Here is a 24,774-nt window from a genome sequence, read left to right as displayed (position 1 = left end):
AAGAATTCTCAAGATTTGTATTAGATTTGTTTAGTAATATATCATCATCATCAGCAGCAGCATAAAGCAAAGAGCTGAGCTTGATATCTCTGATTCTAATATCAGGTTTAATTTCACTGTTTTTCGCAACATGAGCTATGTAGATGATGAATAAGAGTGAAGGTAGAGTGCACCCTTCTTTCACATCTGATTTTGTATCAAACCACTTTCCTGTACTTCCTTCATTTCTAATTGCTGACTTGTAGCTTAAATATTGACTATGAACTACTTTGTACAGGTATCCTTCGTTATATGAGATCTCACTTTACGAGTTTTCACTATAACACGATTTTTAAAAAGCTCATTTAAAAAATCGCAACCAGTAGCTATTTCACAGTCACTGTGTGCGTGGTCACATGACTTTGTGTGTGCAACACTTTGACATGGCGGCATCGTGCTGCATGTCAGTCTCACAGAAGTGTAGAACTAGTAAGCTCCATTGTTGGAGTCTTCTGCAATGCAAACATTATGGAAAAAGAGGTAATTGTAATCAAAATACTTCCAAGACTCAAGAACAGAGAAAAGCTATAACACTGGAGGAAAAATTAGAAGTTATAAAGAGGTATGAACATAATGAGTGCACAGTCTACATAGTGACTGAGCTACAGGAATTTCAGAATTAACTTTAAGAACAATAAGAAATCAAGCAGAGAAAATAAAAGAAAGTTGTAAAAATGCAATGAGAATGTCGACAACTAAGATAACACAGATAAGGGCACCAATTATGGAGAAATTGGAAAGGATGTTGGCCCAATGGATTGAACATGAAAATCAACGTGTTGTTCTGTTATCCACATTGATTATCCAGGCTAAAGTGAAAAGTTTGTTTGATGGTTTGAATGCTATAGATCCTGATCCAATATGCAATCTTTTGCTGCAAGTGCTGGGTGGTTTGAACGTTTCAAGGTGCGACATGGATTCCATTATCTCAAGCTGACTGGTGAGGCTGCAGGAGCTGATGTTGTTGCTGCTGAGAACTTTCCAGCAAAATTTCTAAGTGTAATTCAGGAACATGGTTATTTGGCTTAGCAAGTGTTCACTCTCAGTGAAATGACAATTTTGTCGTTTATAAAAATCATTTTCACCATTCATTAAAATTTCTTTTGCTCACAGGTGTAAAGTTTTCATTTTTTTAATCCTTCTGAAGAAACCCTATCCCTATCTCACCATGCTAAATTCAACTCACTTTATGCAATTTCGTGTTACACAATTATTTCGTAGAACCAATTAATCATGTAAAGTGAGGGAAACCTGTATAAATTTTCATTTACCTCACATAATTGCAACATTTCAAAAAGTTTCTCTGTTGGCATGCTGCTGCTGTATGCCTTTTCAAAATCTGCAGTACTTAAATTCCCATCTTGTTATATGACCTGAACCTAACTTGTTCTTTGCTAAGTTTCTCTTCCACTTCCATTTTTTTTAACCTCTTTTCAAGTATGCTTGCATAAATCTTATTTGGAACAGTTAGTAGAAAAATTCCTCTGTAATTCTCACATTCAGTTTTACTTCCCTTCTGATCAATTATCATTACACTACAGTTACACTACAAATTATAGTGTGACTGAAAAATTGTATACTTCCATATTTCATTATTTGTGGTCAAATACTATCTTCTTCAACTGCCTTTCCATATTACAGGCTTTTGATAGTTTTTTCTGTCTCAAGTATTAATATTGTAGACTATCTGTGTGTGTTACAGATAGATGTGCACTGTTTTATTTAATTAAAATTGCATAAACTTTAATTTTCTATTTATAATTATGTGTTTTTGTTTAATGTAATTATACCATAAGGAAAATGCAATTACAGTAAGGACTCGTTTTATGAAGGGGTAGATTCCAAGCACCCACAAAATTATAATATATTTAAATGAGATTGGTGTTACTAATGATTCTTTTCTTCTTCATTTATTTCATTAAACAAGAACTTTGCCTTGTCCTTGATTACTGTTTGAGTTACAGAAATGTTGTTTGGATTCATATCGTCAATTCACAGCAGTAATAATTTTTCCCTATTTTTCATTACTTTCCTTTTAATTTTTTTTTTTTTATTTAGTATATTGAGTATGATGTTCGTGATACTTTTGCATTAACAATTCCTGCATGTGAACTCTTTGGTTACTATTCTGGAAACTAGAGGGTGCTCACCTGATTTGATGTATCAAGTCACTTCCATTATTATTCAATGGTAAGTGAGTTTCTGCTTTTGCTAGCAGAGGAAAATCTTAGCTCGGCATTTAGTTGAAATTTTTCATACATTATTTAAATACTAATATTGGTAAAAACTCACTTTTTTTTAACAGTCCTTAAATGTTGTCCACAGTGAACCAAATTGTAAACAAATTGTTTTGCAATGTCTACATGTAATGCCATAAAACAAAAGACACTGCCAAATGCTGCATTTATGCTTTTGTTTTTGGCATATCTGTTGTTTATGTTTTGGATTCTTTGCTGTTTATTTCAAAATGTTTGTTAATTTAAATCTTTATAAATAAAGGAAATATAGAATGAAACATTCCTATAATTTCTTTATACAGTAATGAATTTTATAAAGCATTTAATTGCAGCAGTATAAGCATCTGTATTATTGCTTATATCGCTTTATATATAATGTGATTTTTGAAACGAATGATAAACAATGTTATTAGAAACATATCATAATTTTAGATTTCACTATTATAAAATCTGTGCGGTTAACTGAGTGGCTATGTGCTTTGCAACCGTATGCCTGGGAAAGGAGTGTCCTGGGTTTGATTCCCGTCACTGACGTGAGAAGCTTAGGGATCTTTCTCAGACATAACCAAGTTAGCTGGTCTTGGGCATGGACTGCAGGGTTTTTCTCCCTAGTTTATCTGTGGTTTTTTCTCCCGTAAGCAGGCAAACCAGCCCTGTGAACACACTCATCTACAGACATAGGACACCTTATCCTTGGGATGGGTACGGCTTAGAAAGGCTAAGGATAGCCCCATAACAGGCCACTTGGCCTAATATGTGAAGGGAAGAAGAAGACTTATAAAGTGCAAAAAACATTTATAAGGACTTTTTAGCTGAAGGTGAATTATCTGGTCTCATACAGAGATGGCAGGGTGTATTTTTTCCCTCCTAGAAACTCAAGCTTTTCATTATGAAACACAAGCAGTTCAGCCAGTAAAGCATGTATGAAGTTTATACACATAGTACACTGGTCCTATAGCCTTATTTCTTTGGCCGTAAATCCCAAACAAACAAACCATTTACCGTTTTATTAACTTATGTTAGATTTTGTTTATAAGTAAGTAACCATGATATGAAAAACTTGGTCAAAGTGTATCTATTTCCCATTTTTCGGTACAGTGCCATGATGATGAAAAGTAATGGAGTCATTTGCTCTAGTTTCATGACTTGAAACAGAAACCAGAAGTATCACACATCCTGGAGCATACATGAGTGAAAAGAACATGAGTAGCTTACTTGGACCTTAATAATGGAGAATTCTGTTTGAAATGTTTTGCATTAAAAAAAAAAAAAAGCCATTTAAAAGTTATGTTATGATAATAAATAGGAAAACAACTGTTAGGGAATTGGGAGAACTTTGGAACTTGATATTTTATGAAGTCTTTCATATGGAAAGTGAAAAGCTGTTAGAGAAATTAGGAGATTTAAAAAGTGAAATGTTTAAAATTATCATATGTTATGGTAGAACAGTAATGAATATACAGCTGTTCTGGAGAATGTATATTTCAAATTGAAAATTTGATCTTTAATAATTGTCTTTCTTGTAGAATAAATAAGTTGTGAGCTTCAATCAGTTCATTATAGAAAGTGAGAATGGTTAGCATTTCCTTCTCTTCTCAGCAGGATAAAAATGTTTTTACTTCTAAAAAGAAAGAGAATTGTTTTCTTACTTTTATTCAAAGCACTGATGCATTCAAACTATAAATGTTTGAATGCATCAGTGCATATTAGAATACCTCAAATTATCTTTGTTTAAACAGCTAGCTTAATTGGACCCCAGTTGGATTTTCTTATTTATTTATTTTTAATCAGATTGAAATCTTCTTCTTCTTCTGCAGCTTCTCCCACTTAAGTGGGGTCACTGTTTGTTATGAGTCTCCTCCACACCTTCCTGTCTTGGGCTGTCACCACATCCAAGTTCTTCATCTTCAAGTCCTCTTCTACCAGCTCCCTCCATCTCTTCTTTGGCCGCCCACGCTTCTGCCTTCCTTGCACATCCATCTGCATGACCCTTCTTCCCACATATTCGTCCTCCCTCCTCATCACATGACCAAACCATCTCAACCTTGCCTCCTGTATTTTCGCTCCTAAGTTCGTAACTTTCACTGTTCCCCTGACATAGTCATTTCTCAGATGATCCTTTCTGGTCACACCGCACATCCACCTAAGCATTCTCATCTCTGCTACTTCCATCCTGCTGATGTTATTTTTCCTCAGGGCCACAGTTTCTATAGCATATGTCATAGCTGGCCTCACTACTGTCCTATAAATTTTGCCTTTCAGATTGATCGGCACCCTCTTATCACATAACACTCCAGCCATCTCCCTCCAGTTCCTCCAACCTGCTTGTATCCTGCATCCCACTTCCTTCTCACCTCCTCCATCTTCTTCCACTGTCGAACCTAAGTATCTAAAGTCTCTCACCTTCCTGATGACATTTCCTTCCAGCTCCAGGTCTGTCTCCTGGCCACCGCCCACTGCGTAACACATATACTCTGTCTTACTTCTGCTCAGTCTCATACCTCTCTCTTCCAGTACTTTTCTCCATCTTTCCAGTTTAGTTTCTGCTTCTTCTCTTGTATCTACACACAGCAAGATGTCATCTGCATACAACATTGTCCAAGGTGCATCTTCTCTCACCTCCTCTGTTACCACCTCCATCACAATATTAAACAGAAACAGACTTGATGCAAGCCAACTGTTACTTCAAAACTTTCTGTCTGTCCCAAACAGGTCCGAACACTTGTCTTCACATTTCTGTACATTTCCTGCACCAACCTGACATATTTCTCCGGCACCTTCTTCTCCCTCAGACACCTCCAGACTTCTTGCCTTGGCACTCTATCGTATGCTTTCTCCAGATCAATAAATACCAGATGTAGCTCCCTTTGTTTCTCTCGATATTTTTCCATCATCTGTCGTAACCCAAAGATAGCATCTGTTGTTGATCTACCAGGCATGAAGCCAAATTGTTCCTTTGCAATCTCCACCTCCTCCCTCAATCTACCATCAAGAACCCTTTCTAGGATCTTCATTGTGTGGGACATCAACTTTATTCCTCTGTAATTTTTACAGTCTTGTGCATCCCCTTTACCCTTGTAGATGGGAACAAGAGTACTCTCCCTCCATTCCTCGGGTATATTTTCCTGTTGGCAAACTTTCATGAACAGGTCCCACAGCAGGTCAATTCCCTCTTCCCCCAGTGCCTTCCATGCCTCCACTGGAATTCTGTCGGGGCCCACCGCTTTTCCATTCCTCATCCTCTTCATGGCCTCCGTCACTTCCATTCTACTGATGTTCTGCACCATCCCCTCAGAAGGCTGCCCATCTCCTCTGTGAGTCCTTGCATTTTCCTCATTCAGAAGTCCCTCAAAGTATATTTTCCATCTGTTTCTTATGTCCACATCCCTCCATAATACTCTTCCTTCAGCATCTTTGATCTGCCTCACATGTAAGATGTCCTTAGCTGCTTTATTTCTACATTTCGCTAGTTGGTAAATTTTTCTCTGTCCTTCCTTTGTTTCTAATTGATCATACAGATCTTGATATGCCATGGCCTTCGCCTATGCCACAACTCTCTTGGCTTCTTGCTTTCTCTCTTTGTACACCTCTCTGTCCTCTTCCACTCTTGACTCATCCCACTTCTGCTTTGCCTTCCTCTTAGCTGTCACTGCCACTTGTACATCATTATTCCACCACCAACCCTCCTTCTGCTCTCTAATCTTTCCAGATGTCTCACCAAGCACCTCGATTGCACAGCTCAGGATTACTTTTGAATTATGTTTCCACCAATCTTGTACACTTTCCAGTCCATCCAAAATCCTCTCTAACACTCTCTCCCTAAAATGATTCCTCACACTCTCTTCTTTTAAGCGAAACCACTTAATTGTCTTCATCCCATGGCAACCAGAAGTTCTTATCTTCGATCTTAATTTAAAGTCTGCGCACAGCAGTCGGTGTTGTTGTGCTACTTGATCTGTTGGAATTACCTTACAATTTGTCACAACCTTAAGATGTTTTCTTCTAGTCAAAATGTAGTCAATTTGTGAGCTGTTGTTACCACTTCTAAATGTTATCAAATGTTCTTCCCTCTTGAAGAAAAACGAGTTCACAATTGCCAGATCAAACGCTACTGCAAAGTCCACAACCCTCTCTCCTTCCTGGTTCATCATTCCCACTCCGTGGCCACCATGCACCCTTTCACAGTCTCTATTCTGTCTTCCTATGTGCCCGTTCAAGTCTCCTCCGACAATCACCATCTCATTTTCTTCCAATTCCCTCATTTCTTCATCTAACACGTTCCAGAACTCATCTTTTTCCTCTGCTGTACAACCAACTTGCGGGGCATATACACATAATACGACCACCCGCTCTTCTCCAAGACCCAATTTCATTCGCATGATCCTGTCGTTCCTTCTACCCACGTCCAGTACTTCACCCTTCATTCTGCCACACACCACAATTCCTACACCATTTCTTCCCTCGTTATTCGCTCCAGAGTAGAACAATTTATATCCATCTCCCAGTTCCTTTGCCTTTCCCCCTTTCCACCTTGTCTCCTGCACACATAAAATGTCCAACTTCCTCTTCCTCATCATGTCTGCCACCTCTCTTCCCTTTCCAGTCATGCTTCCAACATTCAGTGTTCCCACTCGCAACATCCTCTCCACCTGCTGGGCTCGCTTCTTTAACCGCACCCGCCCTTGATGTGGTAGCCCTCGTCCACTTCTCACAGCTGTAGGGCGATGTGGCTGTGCGTCGCTTAAGGGGTACGCCCTAGCCCTTATATCATTTTCTCTTAGACTCATAATCATAGTTTGAGTTGGCACTGAAGTTTTACGACCGGATGCCCTTCCTGACATCAACCCTCGCCTTTATCCGGGCTTGGGACCGGCACCTATTGAGGCTAGCTTGCCTCCTTCCTTTTAATCAGATTGAAATACTTGTCATTTAAGTTAATCTTTGCATATTGTATATATTTCTGTAAAATAGTATATTTTGAAATTATGAAATTATTTTCTTCTTGGTATTTAGATGTGTGAAGACCAGATTCTATTATTAAAGATTTAATATTACTTTGAAATAACACAAAGGAGAGAATTATTATCGCAGTTGATAGGACAGACATTGCAACTAAGAGACACATGGATTTATGTTGTGTATACAATTATTTCAAAAAGAGCAAACACCATTAAATATATCTTTTTACAATTGCACAGCTGATGACAGGATTTAATTGATCTTGCTGAGATTATTCAATAAATAATTAATAAATTGACTCATCAAACATTAATTTTGGTGCATAAAAATAGCATAATGAATCAGCACACATCTGATTGGAGACTGCTGTCTCACACTTAAAAAATGAAGAATTTTCTAAAAGCATAAATTTTAATCATACTATACTTTTACAGCTGATCATCCAAGTGAGAATGTTGAAATCTTTTTTTTTTTTAGACTGCTGAAACAGTTCCGCGCGGTTAGCCTAGTGGCTTTGCGCTTCGCAACCACATGCCTGGGGAAGGAGTGTCCTAGGTTCGATTCCTGTCCACGACGTGAGGAGCTTAAGGATCTTCCTCAGCCATAGCCAAGTTAGCCGGTCTTGGGCGTGGGCAGCAGGGTTTTTTCTGCCAGTTTATCTGGGGTTTTTCATCCCGCAAGCAGGCAAACCGGCCCCGTGAACACACAGGTTACAGTCATAAATACTTACGGCAAGGAAGGCAACGGGAAACCACCTTGCTCATAATCATCTCTCCCTAGAATGGTAGCATTTAGCTACCCTCCCGCGGCCGTATGGCAGATGGGAACCAGAAGAAACAGTTAAGATGGCTAAATGGTAAGGAAGATAGTTTCTCTTAGTTTTGAATTCAAAACTTCAAATGAATGCTAAACATTTTGTTCGAAGTCCAGGAGATTCAAAAAAAAAATAATAAATAAATAAATAAAAGCAATGGGATGTACTGAGTCGAAGAATATTTTAATTAATGATTTCTCTAAGAAGGATGATATGGGTCTTAACCTTGGGAAAATTCATTCTTGTTTTCAGACCAATAAAGAATCTGTTCATTGGTTTTGTGTTAAATTAACAGATTCTTATATATATAGGTTTAGGATTGATGAATGTGATTCTAATAAGAGAATCACATTCTTACACTTTTCTTGCAGTTTAGAATGGTTTGATGCATGGAAATGAGCATTTTTCATAGAGTTGGTGTTACTAGTATTGAGAAAGTATTGCAAGTTGTTCAGATGGAAGAATCGTTAATTCAGAGTCTGAATCCAAATTTACTAAAATCTGTTCAGTTCAGTGAAAAATGAATACTCCTGAAATCAATGGCAGAAAATTGTCTAAATTAGAAAAGTTTTAATAATCAGGTTTCACAGCAGAAGAATTTTAATGAAAGGGAGAAGCTTAACATAGTTAAACAGAATCGATATATAAAATACAAGAGCAGCAGCTGCCAAGTGCCAATTTGCTCTGCAAGTGCAAAAATGTACCTGCTTATCCTCTTCCTCTTTTATTCCATCTTCCTCTGGAACAGTCTGCAGCAAGAAGTATTTCCAAATAACTAAAACTCACAACTCTTTAAAAAATAAATAAATAAACTTCTGAGTTTTCACCTGGACCCAGCACTAATGTGCTAATAGGGCCTTAGACCATCTTGTGTATGGGATCAGTGTGTATATATATATATATATATATATACATACACACACACTGATCCCATACTTATCAAATATATGTATCAGATATAGATATACTGATCAATTGAAGGTTTGAATTCAGAACTAAGAGCAGTTATCTTCCTTACCGCTTAGCTATCTTAACTGTTTTGGCAGTCTCAGTATACGGATGGATGGGTGGTGGGTGTATACACACCCATGGAAAGTTTAAAGGTTGATTTTTGGGAACAAAATTTTGGTGAAAGAAAGAAATTTAAACATTATAGTTGTTCAGAAGAAGGACGCATTGCTAGGAATTACCCTGCAAATTTATTTAACATTACTAAGCCATTTGATAAGCCCCATTTTTCTAAAAACTTAGAATTCATGTGCAAGTTATATTGGACCGTATTAAGGATCTTTTCCAGTTTTGTTTGTTTTAGATGAAAGATTTGGGGATTATTGGTGGATAGGAACTTGAAATTTCATGAACCTTTTGCTATAGTTGTGAGGACAACACAGCAGATTACGGGAATAATGCAGAGAACACTGGTTTGTAGACGTATGAATGTTTTGATTGCACAAGACTTTGATCAGGCTGCATATCGATTACTGTGAATAGCTTTGGTTGCCAGGTTTTCTAAAGGACGATGAGATGTTGGACAGGGTTCAGAGATGATTGGCTGTTGGTTTCTGTTCTCTGGAATGTGGAATATGAAGACAGATTGAGAGAATGCAAATTACAGAGCCTAGTGGATAGAAGGAAAAGGAGACATGATCATGACGTACAAATTAGTAAGGAGTAATTACCAGATTAGCATGGATGAGATTTTTCATAGAGTATCTGGGCATGGGGAGAACAAGAGGCCATCCCTGGAAGCTGTATAGGGTGGGTGTGAGCAAGGGGGGTGAGGAGTAGATTTTTTACATGGAGAATAGTAGGTAATTGGAATGCATTGCCTGAGAGTGTGGTGAGTGCAGGAACAGTGAATGCATTTAAATCAAGGTATGATGAGTTGTGCATGTGAGAGTGGGACTTCCCACGATGAGTCCCTTGACTCCATGGAGGTCTCTGTTGATGATAATAATAATAAGACTTTGAGCACCCTTAAGATGCAATTTGTTAGAGAGTCATTAAATTTAATTAATGCAGAGATTGCTTGAATTCCATGTAAGGTGCTGAGACCAGTTTTTGTTTTGGTGGTCACTTTTTTACGTTTATTATTATTATTATTACGGGCGACTCCAGGGAGTCCTTAGACTCATCGAGGGAGGCCCTAAACATCATGTCCACACAACTATTTGACATTCTCACAGTATCTATCATACCTTGAACTCACTCGCTGTCACAGCACCCACAACAGACTAGCAGCTTATTCTACTCATTCACCACTCTAAAAGTAAAGAACCCAGCTCTAACACCCTTGCTAACCACACTGTTGTCTAGCTTCCATAGATGTCCCCTAGTTCTTTCACCACAGGTCCTGATCTCAAAACTATCCTCTGAATTAATCCTATAGAAACCCTTTAGCAATTTGAATGTCTAAATCATATCTCCCCTTCTCTGCCTATCAACCAATTTCTGCAACCCACAAATCTTCAACCTGTTCTCATAAGGTTCATTCCATAGATCTGCTATCATCTTGGTCACTCGCCTCTGGATCCTTTCCACCTCCTCCCCATCAAGAAAAAACCTAGGTGACCAAATCTGGGCACAGTAGTTGAGATGAGGTACTATCAAGGCTCGGTACAGAGGAACAATAACTTGCTTGTCTCTGCTTGCCAAAGTATTTTTCAACAACCAAGTGAGTTGATGAGCTGATTTAGCCACTTTTGCAATGTGTCCCCTAAACTTCAACTCCCTACCCACCAACACTCCCAAGTCCCTGACCTTATCAATCTCCTGGAGTACAGTTCCACCAATGCAGTATACTGCTGCTAATCTTTTCACCCAAAAATGCATAACTTTACATTTTGTCACATTAAATTGACATCCAATCTCCTTAGCTCAGACCTCCAATCTATCCAAATCATCCTGCAAGATTTTGACATCTGCATTCACTATTGCCTTACCCAACTTTGCATCAACAGTTAACAAATGAACTGTACCTCTTAGATCCTTCCCTATATCGTTAATGAACAAATTATACAGCAGTGGTCCAAGAACAGAACCCTGCAGCACACCACTAGTCACAGGCCATCTTTTGGACTCTACTCCTGAATAAACTACTCTCTGATATCTCTCCATCAACCACCCACCTATCCATCTCACCAACCTTATATCCATTCCCATATGTTGCAGTTTATGGATTAGAATTCCATGTGGCATCCTGTCAAATGCCTTAGCCAGGTCCAGCAGTATCACTGTAAACCCATTACCTTTATCCAGTTCAGTTATAAAACTTGAGCAAGTTACTGAGGCACGATCTACCCTTGACAAAGCCATGCTGTCCCCCGTACAGTATCTCATTTTCATCAATCCATTCCTGTATTTTTCCCTTGACTACTTTCTCCAAGACCTTGACAGCAACTCCTGATATGCTGATCAGTCAGTAATTTGCAACAGTAGTCTTGGATCCTCCTTTGTGCAGTGGAACTATTTTCCCCTCTTTCACACCTTCGGGACTAAACCAGACCCGAGACTCAGATTAAACAACATGGTCAAGGGCACTGATAATTCTTTAGCCGCTTCACGTAAGACCCGTGCCGGTATACCATCCAATCCCACAGATGTATTCACATTAAGGTTCTGTAATAGACTATTCACCTCCACTTCATTCATCACAATTCCCATATAAACTAATGGTTCCTTCATTCTTTCAATGTCACCACCTGGATGATATACTCTTGCAAAGTGCTCGCTCAGTAATTCCACTATATTGACTGATTCAGTGACCTCCTTACCATTGGCATTCCTTAAAATCATTCTGCCGTGTACAGTTTTTTTTTTTTTTTGCTTGCAGCGTATTGAAAGAACTGTTTGGGATTCTCTTTAGCTTGCATAGCTAGTTTCCTTTCATAATCCACTTATGCTTTTTTTACCACACTCATTACCCTTCTGGCCTGCACTTTATAGCGTTCGTGTGCCTGCAGGTCACCTTTCTCTTTAAATTCCCTCCACAATTGTTTCTTTTTTTGCAGCTCAAGCTTAATGGTGTTATTCATCCATTTAACCCCTACTTGTTTTATATTTGGACCCTACAATCAGCCATAATCTCCTGTAAATGCTCCTTGACCACTTCCCATGCTCTATCGACATCGAGCCCTTGCAGTTTTACATGCCACGGCACCGAACCAAGCAATCTCTTAAGCTTGTCATACTTGCCAGCACGGTAATTCCACATATACCCTGTCTTAATCGAAAATTCCACACCTTTAGCCACCTCCCAGGTTAAGACCTTATGACCACTCTCATCAGTAGGTGGCAACATGGTCATATTCATTAGTCAAATTCTCAGATGCTATTACCAGGTCAAGCACTCTCAAACCCCTAGTATTTTCAATTACATGCTGTCTCAGATAGTTATCCCTTAATTGAATAAAATCCATTTCCTTCCTCACATGTGTCCTCTCCTCCTTCCAATCAATGTTACCATAGTTGAAATAACCCATAATAATTACCCTCCTTCCACTCATTTCATCAATTTGTTTTTGCATACTATCTCCACCATCTATTCCATCACCTGGTCTATAGCAGCACCCAACTGTATATTTTGTTCTGCCAGTCTCAATCTCACACCAAATAGCCTCAAATGAGCTCTTTTCACTACCCTGCAATACAACTTTAACTCTCCTTGGCTGCAGTTCATCAGCTATCATCAATAACACTCCCCCCCCCCATTTTATTGTCTCTGTCCCTCCTATACACACTATAACCACTGACTATATCATCTTCCGTCAGCCATGTTTCACTAATGCCAATAACCTGTGGCCAGGAAGAGCCAACCAAGGCCAAAAATTCTTCCCTCTTGTTCCTAATACTCCTGTCATTAGTATACATGAATTGCAGAGGTCCCTTTGTCCCACCCCTATCTTGATGCGTTATTCTAACTATCCCATTCCAATTAGTTGTCCTTAGTACTGGCTCGGGTACATTATATACATTCTTACACTCAACTGTCTCACTGATGTCCGCATATCCACTTCCCCTCCTTGGTAGTTCTAATTTCCCTGGTTCTGCACATCCATTTTCACTTCATTCAGCAGCACATTTTCCAGTCTCTGCACACCAAATCCATTCAATTGCAGGCCATCCATCTTGTATAAATCCTTTTGCCCATCAAACTCATTCCACATGTCCACGAATTCCACACCACACTGTCTGCATAACCTGCGCATAAAGTCATTATGGCTCTCCTTCTAAACTCCTCTCTGTCGTACCACGGGAAGAGACTCACCATCCTAACTCTGTCACTCTTTTCTTTTGCTACCTTTAACAATACTTTCAAATCCTCTCTCATAAAAAATTTATCTCCTTTCAATTCATTCGTACCCGCCACAACCATCAATTCTTTCACCCTCTGTTTTTTGTGCTCTAATACTCTCACTTACATCCTTAAATTTCACACCCGATAAGTACAATTTAGTTAAACTCCCATTATCACTCCTCTTAATAATGAAACTCTCCCACTCTTATGCTTATTTTTCCTTTCAAACACTTGTTTATTTCCGTTAGCCGAGGCGCACTGGAAAGAATTTTGCAGGTGCTCCAACTGCTGCTGCGCACTGTGTATTGCTCTGCGTAACCTAGTCATTCCTTACAAATAATTCCTAATTTTTTTCATCATTTAAACCATTTTCTCTCTGTATAGTTGCTTTTACTCTCTCTCTCTCTCTCTTTGATCATTGCTCTCATTGCCATCTTGTACAACATCGCAATTCCCTATCAAGCCACTATTTTCACTCGCATTCTGGCTTTCTTCAACCACAACAATCTCACGACCTGACACATACTTCACTTCCTCACTTTCCTTACACTTTCTGCACATTCTTCCACCACTATCGTTTTCCATCCGAACTCCAGCCTTTTTTGGGAAAGCATATATCCCACACATATCACACTGGACAAACTCCCTCACAAGGGAGGGATAGATTAGAAGACATCAGTTAAATATTCTTTCCATTTTGAGATGTAATTTAATCAGGATTTGCCCCTGTACTCAGAGAATCTCTAGAGAAATTTTTTTTCTTGATTATTTTCTCTTACTCTGACATAAATTTTCACGTGCCATATCTAGTAATTTGTTCTATGTTTGCTCTAGAGGAAGAATTTTTATCTTTGCATAGGTATTCCTGTGATTATTTGTCTGGAATAATTTGTTAATATTAGTAAGGAATAGTCCATGTCCTAACAGATAATCCAGCCATCAGTCACCATTATTTGTTTTTCCTTTTTCTGTAATTTTTTGCAAAATATTTCTCTATTGTCCCTAGGGTTCATTTCCAACTCCCCCCCCCCACACACACAGTTTAGCTCTCCAACAAGAACCAGCTTTTCCATTTTCTTTATGTTAGCTGTCTTCGCTAATGACTTGAAAAATTCGTCCACTTCTTCCTTAGTTAAAAAAAACAGTTCTGTAGGACTAGATGCAGAAATAAGTTTCTGATGCAATATTTTTATCCAAAAAAATAATAAATAATACATAATAAAAAGACAAATCAGGCTTTATCCAGGTGTAGTAACTTTGGTTCTAAACAAAGTTTCTAAACTCATACTAAATCAGTCAATTTTAAGAGAAATATCTCTGAATTTATAAACTTTATGGTTGTAGTAGCTTAATGGATTGTTCTTTATATGTGCAGTTATTAATAATATGTTGTATTTAATAATTGTATATTCAAATTAACAAAGAGTGAAATGCAGTACACTGATGAAGTTTGGATGCATAACATGATTTATATAAATCTTAATAATATGATATGATGTTTGCTAGGGCAATGGTGTCATCCTTGGAAGATTTTGAAGCTCGATTAAACCAGGTAAAGCACATTAATATATTAAAATAATTAAAAATATATATTGTTGATATCACTTTGTGTGTGTTTGTTTATGTGTGTGTAGAGTATATAATTTATGCTCTTTCAAAACCAGGTAAGTATATTAGTGTATTCAAATAAAAATTATTTAAAATGTATTCTTTTGATATTACATAGGTGAAGAATATTAACCAAATGAGATATAGTGTATTATGAAGAACAGCATTACATATGCTCTTTGTCTTGAGTAGAGGTAGCATATCATCATCATATTCCTGCCATGTACCCTCAAGGGGTGTACATGCAGTACTACATGAAAAAATTACATCATTACTAACTTCCTATCTACAATTTTCCTCCAAATCAGTCTGTTACTTGTGAAAACTCCAACATTATCAGATCTTAAATTTCTATCGTCTAAGGCACTTTGTACCGTATCAATCCACTTATATCTTGGTCTTCCTCTGGGTCATTTTCCTGCCAACCTGACAGAGAACACTTGTTTTGCTAATCTTTCCTCTCCCATTCTATTTAAGTGACCATACCACCTGAGATTAGCTCTGCTAATGCATTCCTAGATGCTGACAATGTCAAGTTCTTTCCTAATGTCCTCATTTTTAATATGATATTGCCATTGACGCCATCTGTTCATGCCTCTAATCTTTCTCAGGACTCTCATATCTGCGGTCTCTAGTCTTTGGTCAAGTGTTTTACTTCTGACCCAGCTCTCAGATCCATAAGTTAAAACTGGTTTGAACACTGTCTTGTATACAGCTAATTTAGTGTTGCGATTAATTTCTCTCTTATTCCATATGAATTTATTCAATTGACTTCCCACCATACCAGGTTTGCTGATTCTGTTGTCTATTTCTATATTTAATTTACCATCTTCAGTAAAAACTGTGCCTAAGTAGCTGAAATGTTTTACTTGTTCCACAGGTTATCCATTCACAACACAGTTGGCATTTTCAATGATTCTGCCTATTTTCATTGTCTTTGTCTTTTTATTGCTGACCTTCATACCATATCTATTACAACAGCTATTCAATTTAGTCAGAGAATCTTGCAGACTTGTAGCGGATTTATTTAGAAGTATAACATCATCCGCATAAAGCAAAGAGCTGACATTAACATCTCCAATTTTGATATCAGGTTTATTACCACTTTCCTTCATAATGTGATCCATATAGATAATGAATAACAGAGGGGATAATGTACATCCTTGTCTCACACCAGATTTAACATTAAACCATCTTCCTGTACTTCCTTCAATTCTAACTGATGACTTACAACTCAAATAAAGACTAAGTATTGCTTGATATAATGCCCCATTGACACCATATAACTGCAGCATATTGAATAGCTTCTCTCTTGGCACCTTGTCATATGCCTTTTCCAAATCGACAAAACTTAAATACAGATCTTTGTTATATTCCCATGCTTTCTCGACTATTTGTCGTAAAGTGAAGATCTGATCCTGACAGCCTCTATTTGGCCTGAATCCAGCTTGTTCTTCACCAAGCTTTTCTTCCACAATTCTTCTCAACTGTTTCTCAAGTATACTTGCATAGATCTTGCCAGGAACACTCAGTAGGGAAATACCTCTGTAATTCTCACATTCAGTTTTATTTCCCTTTTTATATATGGGTACTATGAGAGCTCTACTCCAATCATCGAGAATTCGTCCCTCTATCCAGGCTTTCTGAACTATGCAGTGCAGCCACTGTAAAACTTTTATACCACCATACTTCAGCATTTCTGGTCGAATATCATCTACTCCTGCTGCCTTTCCACATTTCAAGCCTTTGATGGCTTTTTCTACTTCAAGTATGGATATGTATTCCTGACTTCATGCCTGTCAGTGTTTTTTATCACTGTGCTGTCATCACTGCTTGTTTCATTTAGCAGTTTTTCAAAGTAATTACTCCATACTTCAAGGATATCTTTTTCTCCTGTTTTCATGTCACCTTTATCATCTCTAACTCCTTTTACAGCACTCTTTCCTCCATTCCTAAGCTTCTTCAACAACCTCCAGAATATTTTGCCACCTTCTTGATATTTATTTTCTATATTCTTGCCAAAGTCCTCCCTTGACTTTTGTTTAGCTAGTTTTACACACTGTTTAGCTTTCTTACATTTGTCAAAACCATGTTGCTCCTAATTTAGTATCCCATTTCTGTATTTTGCTCTTGACCAGCTTCTCCAATACCATACCTTGACTACAATCATGATATGCTGATCAGTTAATAATTTGTTGCATCTTTCTCATCTTTCATCTCCTTGGGAGACAAAGCCAAGTCTTAAATTAAACAATGTGGTCAAAAGTGTTGCCACTTCTCTAGCACCTTCTCGTAAAACTCGAGCTGGTGTAACACTAATTCCATAGCTGTATTCACATAAAGGTTCTGTAATATCCTATGTTCCTCCAGTTCATTTACCTCTATTTTCATATAAGCTCTTGCCTCTCTTATTACTACAATATTTCTACCTGGATTTCTGCTCTTGCAAAGTGCCCACTTAGTAATTCTATTATTATATTACCCTGTCATGGCATTCGTTAAAATTAATCTTCATTTAACTTGCAACATACTGATAGAACGCTTTGGGGTTATCTTTGATCTGTACTTCTAATAACTCATACCCTGATTTTGTTTTTCTTATACTGGTTAAGCTTCTGGCCTGTGCTTCATATTGCTCATGTGCTTGCTAGTCATCTTACTGAATTCCTCCCCCCCCACACACACACACAAATTTTTCACTTTTTGTAGCTTCTGCTTGATAATGGTATTCATTCCTTTAACTTCCACTTGATTTATCCTCCTGACTCTAGGTATACAGATATTACTTCTCTCAAATACTCCTTTACCGCTTCCTATGCACTATCAACATCCATTCCTTGCAGTTTTGCATGCCATGGCACTGCTCCAAGCAGTCTCTTAAGTTTGTGATACTTACTAGTCCTGTTATTCAACATATATCCCTCTTAACTGAAAATTCCTCATGTTTAGTCACCCCCCCCCCCCAGGTCAAAACAATATGGTCACTCAATTGGTGGCAATGTAGTCATATTGGTTATTATTATCTGAGACTTCCAGGGAGTCAAGGACTCGTTGAAGAAGGCTGTACATCTTCCAAACCAGCTATCATACCCTCCCTTAAACTATTCCACTCACTCTCTGCTCTGTGGGAGAAAAATCTAGCTTTTATTTCTTTCTTAACTACAAACAAACCTAACTTCATTGAATGCCCCTTGTGTTCTCTCCCCACATTCCATATAGCAAAAAATTCTGAGCAGCTTAGTTACTGTTTAAAGGAGAATACATGGACATGGTTTATAATTATTTCTTTCTGGTTTTCAGGCTCATATATTGAGTGTTATCATCTTGACCTTTTACAAAATTACAACATAGAAGATGTAATAGCTAATAGATTTAATTATTACATATGGTATTTTTCCAAAGTTAAATTGACATCATCAGTGGTACAGTACCCTAGTACAGGTATGTGTCCACAGGTGCTGTATGAGTGAGTAAGGTTGAAGTAGAGAAATAAAGGAAAGGGAAGGCCTACAATCCTAAATCATGGTACCTAGTGGATTTGATTGCATGTTATTGGTTGTTTGTCTGAGATTGTCTATGGATGGAAGTTTCCTAAAGGAGAGTTAGTTTAATGCATCCATATCTGTCAAGATTAGGATAGTTTGTGAGTACAGAAGCAGATTATTCAAGAGTCTGTTATATTTGTATTTGCTTTGGTATTTGGATTTGCTATCCAATACATGTGCTAATCAGGAATTCTGATGTTGGCCCTACTTTCCAATTTGCCCACATTACCGTTTAATAGCTGCAGGGTACTTTTGTGTCCCCTCAGCAAAATCCAGAGGTTGTAGCTGGTACTTCGGAAAACAAATAAGGCATTAATTTCTTGTGTGATTTGAAGATGGTTGCCAAATTTTATATTTTTATGATGTTCATCACCTTTTCAGAAATGCTGCAGATATATGAGATAGTAATAGATTTTCTATAGTTTTTTGTTTGGAAGGGAAAAGGTGGATGTATGGATAGTAACCTTTTTTACTGAAAAGTTATGAAACAGTAATGAGTTTTTAATGGCACCTGTGACAAAATAAAGTTTATTAGATACATGTATTCACAAGAATAAATAATCATAATTTTTATTATTTCAAATATTTTGACCAGAAAGCAACTAGTCATCATCAGTGTATTAGCATAATCAAGAATTGAGCATGATCCAAGGCATCATACTACAGAATGACTTCACCTCAAGGAAGTTTAAATGCATCCTGGACACTTACAAGCTCATTTCTAAGAACCTTGACTCTATATGGTGAATCCCTATTCTATACATTGCAGGCATCTCTGAGATGATTGCTAAGATCCTGTAAAAGATATAACTTAGTTCCTACATTTTTCTCTATCAACAAAATCTCCTCTTGGTTACCTTCCATGAAAGATAAACAGTCCCCTTTTCTCCCTAGTGTTTACCAGGTTGTGTGAGTACCTCCACTCATACTTTGGACAAATAGGATGTTCTTTTGAAAAATGCTTCAAGAACACCAATCTTATATCAAGAACAGTATACCTGAAAAATCTGGCTTTGCTCAGCATGAAGTGGACACTGGCTACAATACCCTCTGGTCCAGTGCTCACCTTTTATCTTGGTCCAGGATTAGGTTTGAGCAGATATTTAAAAAGAGTGCTGAAACACTTCTACACTGCCCATATCAGAACGACTTCCTCTCTATTGCTAAGATTTGGGAGAGTGTCAATGACAAGCAGTAGTGTGTTCCCCAACCCCTCCCCCCTTTTTTTAATGCTTGTCATTTATTACCTAAATTAAATTTTTATTTCAGTCACTTAATTTTGGCTTGAATTGAAATCTTATTTTATTTTGTAACCACCCATAAGGTGGCATTCTGGCACAGCTTTGTAAATAGGATTAACATTCTTTGTTCTAGCTTCACCTTGTGATTATGCTGATGCACTGATGATGACCAGTTAGTTTTTGATCAAAATATTTGCAATAATAAAAATTATTATTATTTATAGGTATTATTTCTGGGAAAATTCCCATGTTACTCCTCTTAAAAACTATTATTTTTCCTGTTTTCGTTTGGGAGTGCCCTTTTTTAATGTCTTTGGCTTTTTTCTCAAGACTTTTTTGGGCATTACACTTGTATTTTAGTGACAAATATATGCAGAATAATAGAGGAAGAAAATTTCTCACATACCTTTTTTGTTTTGGATGTTGTTGTTGACTGTCTTCTCTCTTAGATATGTATACTTCTGCTATTAGGATGTTGAAAGGGAAGGGGATTTGGAAAAAGTGGGGGAGGGGGTTGAGGCAATGTGAGAAAATTAATTTGAAAAACCCAGGTTTTTTATATAATATATACATAATATTATTATTTTTAAGGGTGCTTTCTTTGGAGGGGTTGAAGAGATGAAAGAGGGGGCTGAAAATAAAATTGTTTATTTTGGGAAAGGAGAAGGGTTTATGGCAAAAGGGGCTGGGGAGAGGGTTAACAGGGTGCGAGTCGTTTCAACCGTGTGTCGTCCTTGGATCTCATGGGGAGAAGTGGATGCTATGTCATGTCAGCTTGGTGTTTGTGCCTTTGAAGTGTTGGTGTTATCTCCTATTGGCCAGAGTTGTGACTTAATTTTTATGTTATGGAGCTTCAATTACTCGGAGATTATGTAGGTCTGTAGACGTTGATTGAGTTTTTGCCACATTTTATGGCTATCGTTTCCGATATTCTAAGCATTGTTTCATTGTCTTGTCTATCTGTCTATTATTATGGCCTTGTCGATTTGTGGGGTGTGTTTCTGTTCAAGGGTGTGAACTGCTATTTTTGTTTTCACTGGAAAAAAAAATATAGAACACAAAGTACAGGCTGTACAGCCAACTTGCAGGCATATACACATAAGACGATGACTTGCTCTTTTCCCAGACCCAGTTTCATTCGCATGATCCTGTCTTTCCTCCTACCCACTTCCAGTACTCTGCCCTTCATTCTGCCGCACACCACAATTCCGACACCATTTCTTCCCTCTTTATTCACCCCAAAGTAGAACAATTTATACCCATCTCTCAGTTCCTTTGCCTTTCTCCCCCCCCCCCTTCCACCTTGTCTCCTGCACACATAAAATGTTCAACTTCCTCATCATGTCTGCCATCTCTCTTCACCTTCCAGTCATGCTTCCAACATGTGGGGTGTGTTTCTGTTCAAGGGTGTGAACTGCTATTTTTGTTTTCACTGGAAAAAAAAATATAGAACACAAAGTACAGGCTGTACAGCCAACTTGCAGGCATATACACATAAGACGATGACTTGCTCTTTTCCCAGACCCAGTTTCATTCGCATGATCCTGTCTTTCCTCCTACCCACTTCCAGTACTCTGCCCTTCATTCTGCCGCACACCACAATTCCGACACCATTTCTTCCCTCTTTATTCACCCCAAAGTAGAACAATTTATACCCATCTCTCAGTTCCTTTGCCTTTCTCCCCCCCCCCCCTTCCACCTTGTCTCCTGCACACATAAAATGTTCAACTTCCTCATCATGTCTGCCATCTCTCTTCACCTTCCAGTCATGCTTCCAACATTCAACATTCTCACTCGCAACATTCTTTTCAACTGCTGGGCTCGCTTCTTTAACCACATCTGCTTTGAAGTGGTAGCCCTCATTCACTTATCGCAACTGTGTGGCGATGTAGCTGCACATCACCTAAGGGGTATGCCCTGGCCCTTGTATCATTTGATCATAGCTACACCTGGCAGTGAAGTTTTATAACCGAATGCCCTTACTTAACGTCAACCCGCGCCATTCATCCAGACTTGGGACTGGCACCTACTGGGTCTAGCTTGCCCCCTTCGGTGACTGCATAAGACGAAATAACATAGCAAAATAGTAAAGATTCACCCCTAGCCCTTGAACACTCTACTAGCATTGTGGGGAAGCAGCTAGAAGCAAAGAAAGAAAGGGAGGGACCAGTCTACAGATAATATAACAGATGTATATTACATGAATTAAGGCATGGTTCAGCATCATGTACCTCTGGTTTGCCATGCCAGTACTCACTAAAGTCCTTCAGGGGATTTCATTAAATCATTTAATTTCCATTTATTACCTATAATTAATAATCCCATTTCATTGATATTAATGAACTTGTGCTGTACAATTTATAGTAATAATAAATTTAGTTTAATCCTTTATCCAAGTGTGAGTAAACAAAGTTTGCGCCTGAAAATATCTTCAGGACTGGGGTAAGGTAGTACAACACCAGGTAACTCGTAGCAGAGTTGGACCAAGTTAACATCACTCTTATCTCAGTATCTCCCATAATGCAAAACGCATCTCTTTGCGGATATGTATAATGTTATGCATTAAGGGAAGGGCCACTACCCAGACTAGTTTTGATCTTTATTGAGGTCTCTTCATTGGGAGCCAGGCCCAGAAGTGGAGATACCAGGCAGAAGCAATGGCAAGGTCATGTTTACCTATAGGAGTTTGGCAACTCCTATAGGTAATTATCTAAATCCAGAGTAATTTAATAAAAAGGTGGCACACCGTTTTGGCAACTCCTACAGGATTATAAATTACTTTATAATCTTCAGCTGTTAAATATGCCTCTTTCTTTTAGGGTTACACGGTGATCAGCACTCATATTTGTAGATTTAAACCTCTAGTGATAATAAATCTTTTTTCTAGCCTGACCTCTAGTGATAGAAAGGAAAAACAAAAAGAAATAAAATTATATAAAAAAAAAAAAAAAAATTATATATATATTATAAATAGATAAATGCAACTACAATAAACTGTTAGAGTCCTCATGTATTAATATTCTGGATAGTTACAAAATGATTTCTTTCAGTTGCTATTGAATGTTCTAAACACTTCACCAGGTTGGCATTAGAAAAATTCCCACTACAAGATGACAACCTGGTGAAGTGTTTAGAACATTCAATAGCAACTGAAAGATATCATTTTGTAACTATCCAGAATATTAATACATGAGGACTCTAACATTTTTTTGTAGTTGCATTTATCTATTTATAATATATATATAATTTTTTTTTTTTTTTTTTTATATATAATTTTATTTCTTTCTTTATTTATTTTTGTTTTTCCTTTCTATCACTAGAGGTCAGGCTAGAAAAAAGATTTATTAACTACGTAGATTTAGTTTACTGATATAGAAAGCATGAGCATGTAGCTTGGTTCTGTATACAGTTGTATTCTTCCGATGATGACCTCGATATAGAGGTCGAAACGTCAAGTTTTATTTTATTTGTAATTAATAAAATAATTTGTTCAACACGTGTGTTTTTGAGTCCCTGAATCTACAAATATGAGTGTTAAATATGCCTATTTAGATCAGCCTCTGCTTTACAGTCCACTAATAAAAATTCTCTTAAAAGCTCAAGAAAATTGAACAAACGGGTCAACTCACTTTATAGCTGCTACCTACTGTGCACTTGGCTTCGAACTGGACTTCTGTTCCCTTTTCTTCCATGTCAGGTTTTTCTCTCCCTCTTTACGCCGGCGATAGATTTACTGATGTTTCTGGGACGCTGTACTCGCTGCACTTCGGACGGAGATTATCAGCTTGTGGAATGCTTGCATGCGCGTTGGACTAATGGAGCAATTTCTTCCATCTGGTTGACAGCTCCCCGCAAAAACTCATCCATTCGTCATCAAATATCTGCTTTGCCTGGCTGATCGGCTCTTCGTCATCTTTCTTTTAGATAACTGGCATGATTTCTCTTGAAGTCGCATTCCCGATGATGCACATCTGACGGATAACTGCCGACGACTGATCGATGGCCTCTGGATCACTGATGAAAATTTCTGGAACCGATGTTGCGATCTTTTCTCCAACGCCTTTTATTCGGTCACTTGCGAATCTTTCCATGGAGATATGTGACCCCCGAACATTTCGGTGAAATCCCTTGATCCTTTTCTCAGACTTACGCTTCCTTTGTTTTTCTCCAACACTCCCTAAATCCTATTCGTTTGAAGCTTTTGTCGGTCCACCTAGCATTGACCTTGAGCGTTTCAATGTGGAACACACAAAATTTGACGTCTTTACAAAGAGCTAAAAATATACTGTTTACTAGTGGCAAGGTATTGCCTTAATACTACACCTTCTAGAATATTCCCTTATTTGGCAGAGAGCATATACAATTCCCATTGGGATTATTTACATTTAAACAAACATCTATGTACAAGTTACAATTCTTACTGGGCTTGAACTTGGTAAAATTTATGTAAAAAATATTTAGACTTTTTGGAGCTACTTAAATGTTTTTACAAAGGCCCACCCCTTCATGAAAAAATTTTAAACCATGAAAATGGATGAAAATTTTTTTAATACTGTGTTTCTGTGTCGTGAGTCATAAATTCTCTGGATCAGACTACACTCAGATTTGTCATTTATCTTACAGCAGGGAACGCCATCAGCCTGTCATGTGGGCTCCTCTTTTCGCAACTTATGCTGTGACTTAATGTTTTCCTTCAGGTATCTTTTTCTTTCCTGATACCTTGTTCTTCTTCTTCTTCCAGATCTACTATTGTCAGGGCAGTGGCTTCGGCTTTTGCATATCTCGGTAATGTTTATTTCTGTTACATCTCTTATATTTTTCACCGTGGCCTTTGTATCTTCCTTTTTATCTGCCGTCACCTTGATACTCGAGATGTGTAATATCTCACTCCCTTTGACTTGTTCAGTATCTCTCATAGCTGGGGTTTCAGATAAATAATTCACATTATCTATGTGATCAGTTTTAATTTTCTTGCTGGGAATTTTCGTTTTCTGTGTTGACCTCATCATTAATTTTGCTAGCGCAATGCCTTTGA

The 24,774-nt window shown here is 37.8% G+C and overlaps 1 protein-coding gene across 9 annotated transcripts in view; it reads left to right on the top strand.

Moving 5' to 3' along the window:
* The window catches only part of LOC150102845 (nuclear distribution protein nudE-like 1-B), a 303,402-nt gene that overhangs the window by 169,550 nt on the left and 109,078 nt on the right, over positions 1 to 24,774 (top strand). For all 9 annotated transcript variants that reach the window (XM_090398534.1, XM_090398535.1, XM_090398533.1 and 6 more), the window contains one exon: positions 14,852 to 14,897. In XM_090398534.1, the coding sequence (XP_090254660.1) occupies positions 14,852 to 14,897 (46 nt within the window). The remainder of the gene's footprint in view (positions 1 to 14,851; positions 14,898 to 24,774) is intronic.

The sequence above is a fragment of the Typopeltis vanoorti genome, chromosome 9 (genome assembly GCF_054136105.1).
Source record: "Typopeltis vanoorti isolate ZY-2024b chromosome 9, IOZ_Tvanoo_1.0, whole genome shotgun sequence".
Lineage (NCBI taxonomy): Eukaryota > Metazoa > Arthropoda > Arachnida > Uropygi > Thelyphonidae > Typopeltis > Typopeltis vanoorti.
This window is presented reverse-complemented; position numbering and strand designations above follow the sequence as displayed.